At 37.9% G+C, this 12,281-nt stretch overlaps 1 protein-coding gene across 2 annotated transcripts in view; it reads left to right on the forward strand.

Moving 5' to 3' along the window:
- Positions 1-3,241, forward strand: part of LOC126828848 (inactive histone-lysine N-methyltransferase 2E) — a 32,656-nt gene extending 29,415 nt beyond the window's left edge. For both annotated transcript variants that reach the window (XM_050558861.1, XM_050558862.1), the window contains one exon: positions 515-3,241. In XM_050558861.1, coding sequence (XP_050414818.1) covers positions 515-831 — 317 coding nt within the window. In that variant the 3' untranslated portion in view covers positions 832-3,241. The remainder of the gene's footprint in view (positions 1-514) is intronic.
- Positions 3,242-12,281: the final 9,040 nt, after the last annotated feature.

Genomic DNA, 12,281 nt, shown 5'->3' on the forward strand with positions numbered 1-12,281 from the left:
GCCGAGAAAGCGGCGTGGTTCCCCCTTGTTAGTGATGCAGGACAGAGGGCTTGATAAGGACAGCTGTCTAGTCATTCGGATGAGACGAAAAACCGAGGTCCCGTGTACACATTGGCGTGCACGTAAAAGATCCCTTGACAGTTAGAATTCGATATAAGAGTAGGCCATAGCAGACTGAATGGCGTATGCCGTCTTCGTTAGCCCTGTTCGGAGCATAACAGTAGGACGTTAAACCCCATTTCATTTCATTTCATTTTCATCTGGATTTTAGACAATTGAAACAAATATCTTGCTGTTTAGGGACAGAAATGACTTATCCTTCATTTGTCCACTAGCCAGTATAAGAGCAAAAAAAAAAAAAACCATGGCAGCTTGAAATAAATAGAAAAAGAATGTGATCTTTATATTGTGTATCATTTGAAAGTTTGTATTTGTTTTTTAGACTGGATTTTTTATTTATTTTTTATAAGTCAATACTTGATCTTCATTCAGTCAATTATTATTTGTTTTGCAGCACAAAATGGTGGAACAATCACTTCTCAGCCATCATCTTCTCAAGCCATGGTTTACCCATCATCTGTTAACGCGTCATCCGTATTTCCATCAACACAAGGTACAAGTCCGGGATACTCAGCACCTAATAAAAGTAGTTACAATAGATATCGTAGAAATTCATCACCGTCACAGTCGAATCATAAAGGGGGAAGAGAAAACCCCTACTCATCTTCTCATTCTTATAATAATAATAATAATAATCACTCGTCCGATGCCCATACTAGAAGCGATTGGTCGACTGGTAGACGTAGTAGTTACTCTAGTAAATATCATTGAATCTTATAGTAGTTGTGTACAGTAGGTTGTATATGGTAGCACCTTTTAACGTAGCAGAATTTTATACTCTTCAATCAAGCCTGGTTAATGAAGAATAATCTTACAGCACCTGTGATTCTTTTGAATCAAGCCTGGGTAATAAAGACAAATCTTAGTGCTTTAATGTACATTTAGAAAAAGTTAACTGTTGAATCAAGGCTGTTTAATAAAGACTAATCTTTATACTCTTGAATCAAGCCTGGTTAATAAAGAATAATCTTACAGCATCTGTAATACTGTTAAATCAAGCCTGGTTAATAAAGACTAATCTTTATACTCTTGAATCAAGCCTGGTTAATAAAGAATAATCTTACAGCATCTGTAATACTGTTAAATCAAGCCTGGTTAATAAAGACTAATCTTTATACTCTTGAATCGAGCCTGGTTAATAAAGAATAATCTTACAGCATCTGTAATACTGTTAAATCAAGCCTGGTTAATAAAGACTAATCTTTTATGTAGGAGGAGTTAACACCCTTGAATCAAGTATGGTTTATTTATAAACTCAATAACATAATATAGAACACAATGTCAATAGATCACTATTTTAAATCTAAAGCAATGTTAAATGTTTTCTATATTAAGTTATTGTGTTTATTACAATATCAGTTGCTAATGGTTTATTAGACTAACGGTACACTGGATTCAAGCATGGCTAATTAAGAATATCCAGTCAGTCGATTTCCATTAAATGTTGATGCTTTTCTTAGTTTTCCATATTATTTCGTAAGAAAGAGTTTATTCTTTTATTATTCTAATTCTGATTGTTTAATATACTTTACTAAAGATAAAGATTTGTTAGAGATTATTCGTTGGTTCTTTTTTAAGTATTTTGTTACAGAGAATTGTACAATAATGCAAAGGTTTTAATTTAACTGTTAATTGCTATGTACATAGTATATAATATTTCATTCAATTTCTGTGAATTCAACTCTGATAACTCGCATAATCTAAAAACTGTAAGAAATTGTGAACTATTTATAACATTAATACGGTTTCATTATATTTATAACTAAGCACTAGTTCTATATTTTTAAATAACGATGAAACTCTTTCCTAGTTTTGTTTTTCATTATAAATAACAATGTTTTCTTAAAATCTCATGGAAGGTTTTGTTTATATTTTAAAATATAGAATCAAGTTTCATTTAAGAATTTGTTTTTGTGTAATTTGCGTTCTGAATTTATAATTTATTAAATTTCCCCCATGACCTGTTCTGAACTGTTTTCTTAATGGCATTGTCATATGCATTTACACAGTAAATTTAGAATATTCTCAAAATGTAATTAAACACTTTGGCAGAGTATTGTTGAATTTATTTATTATTTTATGAGTTGCATTGATTGAGACTACTTATGATCACGTTTCTCAAATAATTAGTCTCGACTTAATTTAACATTTAAAAAACCTTTGTTGTCGTTCTTTAATTTATTGTAAAAAAATGTATCATTCGTTTCATCATCTGTGGACATCTTACATGATGAAAATAATTTATATGACCAAATTCATTCATTCATTCATTCATTCATTAGTAGTTGTATATAAATATCATGTTCATGTCATTCTAATGTCTATTATCATTCTCTCTTATTTCTTCAATCTACATTCTTTTATCTTCATCATTTCATTAGTTTTGTCTCTTAGATTTCATCTTTTCATTTGTAGTTCCTGGAGATGTTTATTTCTTGTAAGAATAGTTTTACTAGGTGTGAATTGTGTAGTTCATTTTGTAGATTGTTCAGTGTACAAATTGTATATTTTTTTCCTGCCAGTATATATTTATGTACAAATGGAGAAACAACGTCTTGTGTGTCATATTGGCAACAAAGGTATATTATTTCATTCAGGTCAGAGTACTTTTCCCATTTTTTCGAAATACATGTCACGTACAACAGGGGAATCGAAATCACCCCAGTGGACTCAATTACAGACCTTGTGATACAGCATGCACATGCTAACCATTCGGCCATCCAACCCCCGCTTTTTCAGATAATTCCAGACATTAATCCATAAAGAGCCAGTCGAATGTTTACCCCAACTCCAAAAATAGTCAAAAACGTCCAACTCCCTCAGATAATTAGTAAATTATAAAAGAAATTTTCACTTTTTGTTAAAAAAAAAAAAAAAAATTATTTTGAGTGTATTTCTGGAAAACTACTCTAATCTGAAGGGAATTTTGTTCTCAAATGCGCTCTATGTTTTTACGTTGAAATAATAGAGTTAATAGTACTTAATACATGTAATTCTTACTGCTGTAAATGTTTAAATAAGGGGAGTAACTCCCCCGTGTAAATATTAACTGTATAGTGACATGAATCAAGTGTCAAGTCTATTTGCTGTCTGTAATGATAAATACAAAATTCTCTTTAAATTTATGTATCTATTTTTATTTTCTATGCAACCAGGGCTTCTTTTTATTTAGGAATCACGCGGTTTCAATGCGGATTTCAACATTATAATCATAATCATAATGCTCAACCAGGGCTTCTTTTTATTTAGGAATCACACGGTTTCAATGCGGATTTCAACATCATAATCATAATGCTCAACCAGTGTCAAACATATACCGTGGGTCACATATGCTACAAATTGATTCTAGCATGTTCCACACCGCCCAACATTACTCGGTGGCACTGGGAGGTACTGATACCTCCCCCCTCCCCCCGCACACACAAATAAATATTGTTTTTTTTGGGGTCCGGACGGGATCTTGTTCGTCATGCAAAATCATGGGTCACCACGCCTCCGACACTAATTGAAGGGACGTCCATTGATCAATTCGTTAAACCTGGTCAAATTCCACGTCCAGTCCCGGATTCTGCACGACATAAATGTAATGCACGAGAAAGCACCCCATGATGAAAAATATTAATGGCCATTGATACTGATCTAACGCCAATTAATCCATTGGGTGAACTGACGCCCACTGATCTTGGGCCAGTAAGTTCTCTGGGATTTTATTGTGTGGTTTCCCCTATTCAGTAGTGCAGGAATGGAACATGGTCCTGTCATTCAGATGAGGCCAAAAAACCCAACGAAATATGTGCACACTTTGGAGTGCAGGTAAAAAAACAATTCACAGTTGGAATTCGATGTAGAGTAGGCGGAAATTCTGCTGGTTTGGCAAACTGCCTCTTGGTGTCTGTCTTCATTATCCCAGATGGTGCAGATAAGTAGGATACCAAACCCCCATAACCATGTCATTTCATGTCCAACCCTTAGCACTATGAGCTTTGAGCCCCCTCTCACACCCCAATAATTTGGCCGCAAGTACTCTTTCCTCCGGGTTGGTTTATGCACGCAAGTAGTTATTAGTTACAACGAGGTCTGATTTTAACATAGACGTAGACTTTCAGAAGAAAACCCTATTATGCTCTGTACTGATCCCTTGGTAGCGAGGGTCACGATTGTGTCACTTCCGTTGTATCTATAACAGATTAGGTAAATGTTGGGATAGAGTTTTTCTCATACTCTTTCCCTGTGTCCCTTATCTATCAAATAATTCACAGCTATCTATTGTGACCAGTTAAAACAAGCGGTTGCCATGCCTGGGGAGGAGGTAAAATTAATAGAGCTCATCCTCTCATTCAAGATCTTTTGATCCTAAACATATTTGTTAAGTTTCATCAGAATAGGACAAAAATTGTAGCCCCGCTGGACGACCTAAAAATTCATACATATTTCACATCTTGCGTAAAAAGCTTGGAATACAGCTCTAGAATGTGAGGTCTACTGCGTACCAAAGTCGAACTCATCCAAGAACTTTTGATCCTTAACACATACTGTAGTTTAAAGGAGCTAAATCGCTAACATTTGGGACCTAGAAATTGACAAAAGTGGGTCGCAACGCATATAATACTGTAATATGAATGTATATAAACTGATTTACATTCAATGGTTTCCGTTTTTACTCCAATTTCAAATCAGTTATGTTCGGCGAAATAAGCCAGCAGTCTAAAGCGAGTGCAAATCTCTAGCGTCTGGTTATTCCAGTCTACATACGCCGTTGATTTGGTGCAATGTGTCTAGCCTCGTCCCTCGAGTCTCTTGATACAACTGGGGCTGAAGCGCATTATGGTACACGATTCGTGTACCAATGGTAAAATGTTTATTTTGTCTTAAATATTGGATATCAAAAGCCCATCTTTTCCCGGTAAGATCACAACATGAATGTTGATTTAATTTGACAAATAAATCGTGTTTTCAACGTTGAAGATTTTGGATGATATTGAGTTAGAGACTTAGCTACTTTAAGTTTCATCTCATGAATCGGAAAAAATGTAGCCCCACGAAGGTCTACAAACTTCATTCATATTTCACATTTTGCGAAAAAAGCAGGGGGACCAATGCGCACCAAAACTAAACTCATCCAAGACCTATTGATACTCTTTTTAAGTTCATTCGGATATAACTTCTGACCTCTAGATGGTCCACAACCTGGGTATTACATGCTTTATACTAAATGTATTTGCGTAAACTGGAGTGGCCATTTGACTGAAATTTTCAGTCCGATTTTCAGGAAATTCGGACTCAACCATAACTATGATGTAACGGTGATATATTTGAACGATTTTGAAAAAAAAAAAAAAAAATGGTGACCTCTAGAGTAGAGGGTCCACAAGCTAAAAAGGTGACATTTCGTACAATCAGGGGTCATAATCCAGAAAGTTAGGCCCAACAAGTACCAATATCGAAGGGAAGCCAGACCTTTGGGATATATCAAAATTGGATGAAAATTCGAACCTCTGGATGGCCCACAACCTGAGTATTACATGCTTTTAAGGGTAGCGGCAATTTTGTCGGACAGTTTCGGTCCAATTTTCACGAAATTTTAACTCGGCCGTAATTATGGTGTAATGGTGATATAATATTGGTGAAATATTATTTCAAAGGTTTTGATAATCAAATAAGAACTGTGAGGTCTAGAGGGTCCACAAACTAACAATGCCGAGATCTTTCGGTTATAAACATACATTGTCAGTTTCATCAAAATCGTATAAAAATTGTGACTTCTAGAGTGTCCACAACCTTGGTATTATGCATACATTTGTCAATTTCAGCACTACAGGATTAAACCACCATCAACTGTATTTGTATGGTAAGGGATTCAGAAAAGAAATAAAATTTAATTTCACTGCTGAGTAATTTCATAGGCCAGTCACTGGCGATCTAGATCCTTAGGAGCTTCCGGGGCCTAGGCCGCCCTGGACCCTCACCCAAAGTCCTAGGATGGTAGCCCCCCCCCCCCCAATCAAGAATTGCTTCCACCGGCCCTAATTCCAGAGACGAATATAAAACACAAATTTATATGGAAGACAATCACTGGGTTTATTTCACACTACGTTAACTTGAGAACGACAAGAGGAACTTGTTGAAACGTAGTGTGAAATAAACCCAGTGATTGTTTTCCATATATATTTGTGTTTTATATCACATGTTCAATTACTAAATGCCGTATAAGGATTTCCAGAGAAGACAAGTATGGCTGTTTCAAGGGTCCCTAATCTAGTTAAAGTTTGGCCCCCCTTTAAGTCATGAATTTACGTTGTTTTTGATGAATTGTTAAGAACGTCACATGTTAAATATGTGCTTAGGCTAGAAACACCAGGTTATACTCTAGATGGCACCATTTACAGGCACCGTTCGCGCCCGACTGAAGGGAACCCTTCCGGACTCCACTCCGTATAGAGTGAGAACCCCTTACTGCCTCTTGCCCGTTCCTGGTATCATGTAGACCGATAGTAACCACATGATTGTTCATTGGAATTTTCGATGAAACGGACATGTTTGTTCCGCATAGTATTTATCTGAGAAGGGAGTTATTCTCTTGTGGAGCCACGGTGGCTAAGTGGGTAAGACGCTGGCTCGCTAGCCTGGAGGTCGCGTGTTCGATCACTGCATTGGCCGAGAAAGTTCATCGGGATTTTCAGACGTGGTTTCCCCTTGTCAGTGGTGCAGAACGGAGGGCCTGACAAGGACAGCTGTCTAGTCATTCGGATGAGACGCAAAACCGAGGTTCCGTGTATACATTAACGTGCACGTAAAATTTTCCTTGGCATTTGAAATTCGATATAAGAGTAAGCCATAGTGCCGCTGGCCGGGCAAAGTTTCCTTCATAGCAAACTGCACAGCGTATGCCCGCCTTCATTAGCCCAGTCGGAGAAGAACAGTAGAACGTTAAACCCCATTTCATTTCGTTATTCTCTTGTGTCTCGTGATGGATACAAGAAACCCTATGCCCAAATTTGTAGAAACAGATATTTGATGTCAGTTAACCCATTTGTATTCAGCATTTCACACAAAATCATTTCACACCTGTAGCACTTTCCCCTCGAACTAACAATAAATTGTTTATTAAAATATTCAATTAAACGGAAACGTTCCTGTAGCTGTAGAATAATCGATCAAAATAGCATGTGTTAATTTATATGATATCTTAAGGTCTACCATGTGATATGGAAATTTGCAACACGTTTTAACACCTTATCTTTCTTCATGAAATCACAATGAATTGTTTATTGAATAAAACGGAAACATTTTTTTTGTGTGTTTTGTAGCTGTAAATTAATATAAAAATTATCATTTTATATGGCGTATTTCTACTTATGATTAAAGTAATCAAGTAATGCAGAAATTTGCAACACGTTTTAACATCCTATCTTTCCTCTCATTTTTCAGTCATAAAAAGGAGTATGGTGGTTTCAGGGGTCCAGAAACTAATTAATGTTCTTGCGTAGTTTGGAGAACCCTTTTAGTCGTGATTTTTCGTCGTTTTTGATGAATTGCTAAGGTTGCCGCACGTTAAATATGTGTTAAGCTAAAAACACCAAGATATACTCTATAAAGCACCATTTATAGTCTGTTTTTTCTAACGAAATATTGCGCCTGTTCGGAGAGAACCCCATCGGACCCTCGCCCTCATAGAGTGGGAAGCCCTAACGGAGCAAGGATCACTCCGCCACAGGTTCGTATCTGCCTGCAGTTTTTGTCTAGTGTCTATTGTTGACGAAAAACAGTATTGGTCTGGCAATCACGAGAACTTGTGAAATAAATAACAGACATAAAAAGTCCCTGAACCTGGCCTCGCGAAGCGTTACCTCTCCATGGGGGTCCGATGACATTTCTTTTGAAAAACTGACTATAAATGATGTTTCTATGGTATGTTGTGGTGTTTTCAGCTTATGCACCAATTCTATGTCTGATGATCTTATCGGAAATTAATTTTTGAACCCCGTATTGAATTCAGTAACTCTGAAAACTTTATTTTTCAAGCGATGTCCACATGAACAAAATTCACCATATTGGATTCTATTTTCATTTTCGTTTTAAATTTACCCCAGAAATTCAACTCTGCAAACCTCAAAACCCTCATATAAGACATATAACAAGTCATATCTAACGGAAGTAAAATTTAAAAAAAAAACCGATTAATTAAAACTCCATCGTTTGGGATTTCATTGCATTTCTGTCATTTTATTTGAGATCAGAATTGAACCCAGCGACAACGAATACCATATAAATGACACGTTACAAGTCATATCCAACCGGACAAAATGACAAATCAGCCATTTTGGATGCCATTTGAATTGCTTCTGTATTTTATTTACAAAATTTATCTTTAAATTCAGAGACAACATAATTCTTATAAAAGACATAGCAAAAAGTCATATCATACAAGATTCTCTCTGGTTATATTGAGAAAATGCCATTTTATTACTAAATTTGGCAGCCACTTTAAAAGAAATAGTTGGCTGGCACTATGTGAAAAACATAACACTATTTATGTTTGAAGAATTTGAAAAAAAAAGTTATTCTTCCACTACTAAAACACAGTGATTACGAGATAACGCTCCCCGAAAATTGTTCAAGGCCGCCCTATTGAATTATATTTATTACGTCATTTCGGCATGGCCGAATTTGAGTATGATGTTGTCTGACATATGTATAAATGGACCAAGCTGTATTGGTTTCTTTTGCCATTTGTTCGGGGTAAAACGTTATCCCTCCCCGCCTATATAAATCGTATTTTACTCATGTTATAAGTGTTTTCTGGCCATCAGAATTATGCAACTCTAGGTTCAAAATCTTTTAAAGGGGGGGGGGGGAACATGCCCCGGACCCCCATTACGGTGCTTGGCTGTTGACTGTGTCACTCGTATTAGGGGCATGTGTGCATCAGTATTTTTGCTCCCCCCCCCCCCACACACACACGCACAAAATCGTTATGTACACCCCTGGCGCCAATTATTCCCATAGCCTACCACGGCAAAATGAAATGGGGTTTAACGTCCTATTTATCTGTACAGAGGCTATTGATGGAGGATCTACTACTGTAGGGGCTGTACCTTTTGCGTACTGGCGGGATTCACCATCCAGATTTGGTCGTATGGTTGCTAGTCGTTGCTATGGCTAGGTCATGCCAATAATTGACGTGTTTGCGTGTTTCAGGCGTCAGTCATTTTAGAAAATTCCACTCATCTGATTTCTCCTCCCTCAGTCCAGCCGATGAAACCGATAAAATTAGCACAGTTTCGTGAGGTGATCGTATTATTTTCATAGACTGGAGTCCAGTCTGACCCAATAGATGCTTAGTGATCAGACTATAAGTCAGCCATTAAACAGTTTCTTCTCTAAACCAGTATAAGCGATTTTCGTTGAACAGTCCAATTTTAAAGTTACTGTGGATTAACATTGCCCAGTTATTTTATACCATTCCTCGTATCCTCCGAAACCGCTTTCGATCTAATTTGACAGGAATGCTGCTGACGCTGATTGAGATCCGTCTGTCTATCCATCCATCTTATTACACTTCCCGTGAGCTCTCAACAGGTCAGATTTGTTTCGATTATTGAATTAGGAACCAACCCCCAAGCGCTGCTCATCTTGTTGTTGTTCTTCTTCTTAGGGGCGAGAGGGGGGGGGGGCGACGGTGGCTAAGCAAGTAAAACGCTGGCGCGCTAGCCTAGAGGTCGCATGTTCGATCCCCGTGTTGGTCGAGATAGTTCATCGGGAGTTTCCCCTTGTCATTGGTGCAGGACAAAGGGCCTGACAGATGTCTAGTCGTTCAGATGGTACAAAAACACATTGGCGTGCACGTAAAAAATTCCTTGGCAGTTGGAATTTGAATATAACAATAGGCCGTAGTGTCGCTGTCCGTGCAAAATTTCCCCCATAGCACACTGTATACCCGTCTTCATTAGCCCAGTCGGGGCACAACAGTAGGATGTTAACCCCCCCCCCCCCTTCTTATGGTTCTTTGCGTCTTAGTATATATTATATAATTTTAGAATACTTATTTTTATTTGAATTTATGAATCACGTGAACGCGATAAGGTACAGATGTCGGTAAGTGCTTTTAAAAAAGATTCTGTAGTGTTGTGCATTAGGGCATGAGGAAGAACGTCATTGTATACATTAGGGCATGTGGAAGAACGTCATAGTATTGTATACATTAAACATACATTATGCAAGAGCTAAATCTGCCTATTGCAGGCCTTTCTTTAGGCCTAAATTATCAAATAGACATTAATTAACTTATCCAGACCATAATCAACTCTCGATGGCATCGCTAGCCTGTGATCTGTAGTGGATTATGATCCGATTTACTGCATAACTTTCCTTCACGATTTAATGATTAAATGAATAATCGAGACTATGATTTTTGTCGTACCGACTTTAGTAATGATGATCGAGGCTAGGCGGAAATTTCAATCGCTTAATTCTTGGTTCATAGAGGTTCAATTTGACTGAAATTTTCAGCATATTGCCTTTACATTATCTAGTTTTTAACTATTATAGTGAGAACTACCAACTCTTTATCTTATCTCCCATAATGTATCTGTAATATATTAATCCTTATAAGACATATAGAAATAGATTATACTAAAATTAACACACTTCTATGGATATACTACTTCTGAATTTTATTAACATGCTGGGGGGTTGGATGGCTGAATGGTTAGCGTGCGCGCGCTGTATCATAAAGTCTGTCATTGAGTCAACTGGCGTGGTTTGGAATCCCCTGTTGTACCTGACAAGGAATAGGGTCGCCTGTCCAACCTCGTGGGTTTTTTCCGGGTCCTCCGGTTTCCTCCCACTGCTAAAGACCCCTATGCGCAAGCGAATTATTGAAATAAAATTAAACCATATGCTCCCCATTCTCTGATGTTTGTGCCCCACCCTTCAGCACCCCCGGTTCCTACGCCTATGTTTGTTTATAATGTTCTAATTTCTTCATTCAAATAACTTTTGTGTTATAGTTGCTAATCAATTATAGAATGGGTAATTTAATATAATACCATGGTGATCACAATAGTTATAGAATGGGTAATTTAAAATAATGCCATGATGATCACTATAATTAAAGAGATAGCTATGTCAAGCTTACAGAATACGTGAAATGAAATGAAATGAACTGGGGTTTAACGACCCTACTGTTCTGCACCGGCATGACTTATGAAAACGGGCATACGCCCTATACAGTGTGCTACAAGGGAAGTTTTGGGGATCACGGTGGCTATGTGGGTAAGGCGCTGGCTCGCTAGCCTGGAGGTCGGGTGTTCGATCCCTGCATTGGCCAAGAAAGTTTATCCAGATTTTCCGGCGTGGTTTCCCCTTGTCAGTGATGCAGGACGGAGGGCCTGACAAGGACAGCTGTCTAGTCATTCGTATGGTACGAAAAACCGAGGCCCCGTGTACACATTAGCGGGAACGTAAACGATCTCTTGGCAGTTGGAATTCGTTATAAGAGTCGGCATAGTGCCGCTGCCCGGGCAAAATTTCCCTCATAGCACACAGTATGGCGTATGCCCGTCTTCATTAGCCCAGGTTAGGAGAAGAACAGTAGGACGTTAAACCCGATTTCATTTCATTTCATTGCCGGACAAAAGCGCTACAGCCTGCTCTTATATCGAATTCCAACTGTCATGGTTTATTTTGTTATGTGCACGCACAGGACCTCGGATTATCGTACCATCCGAACGATTAGATAGCGTTCTTTGTCAGGCTCCGTTTGAAATGAACAACAAAGACATCAAGCAACCCATATCCAAAAAATATATGCCTAATGCTAAGTTTGAGTATAAATGAATTTTATCACCTTATTATCAGTGACTTGACAAGGAGTAGGGTCATCTGTCCAACCTCGTGGGTTTTCTCCGGGTCCTCCGGTTTCCTCCCACTGCTAGAGAACCCTACGCGCAAGCGAATTATTGAAATAAAATTGAACCATATGTTAGTCCCGAAATGACCTAGTTTGTGTGTAGTAGACATTAAACCCACCCCTCTCCCCCCCCCCTTTCTCTCTCTCCCTCTCTCTCATCACTGACTAACGAGAAGCCAATTGGCCTTTAGTCTTCTAATCCCATCCCTATTAACGCTTGTCGGAAATGTCGAAATTACATTTCAATTCT

Source organism: Patella vulgata, chromosome 7 (assembly GCF_932274485.2).
Source record: "Patella vulgata chromosome 7, xgPatVulg1.2, whole genome shotgun sequence".
Classification (NCBI taxonomy): domain Eukaryota; kingdom Metazoa; phylum Mollusca; class Gastropoda; family Patellidae; genus Patella; species Patella vulgata.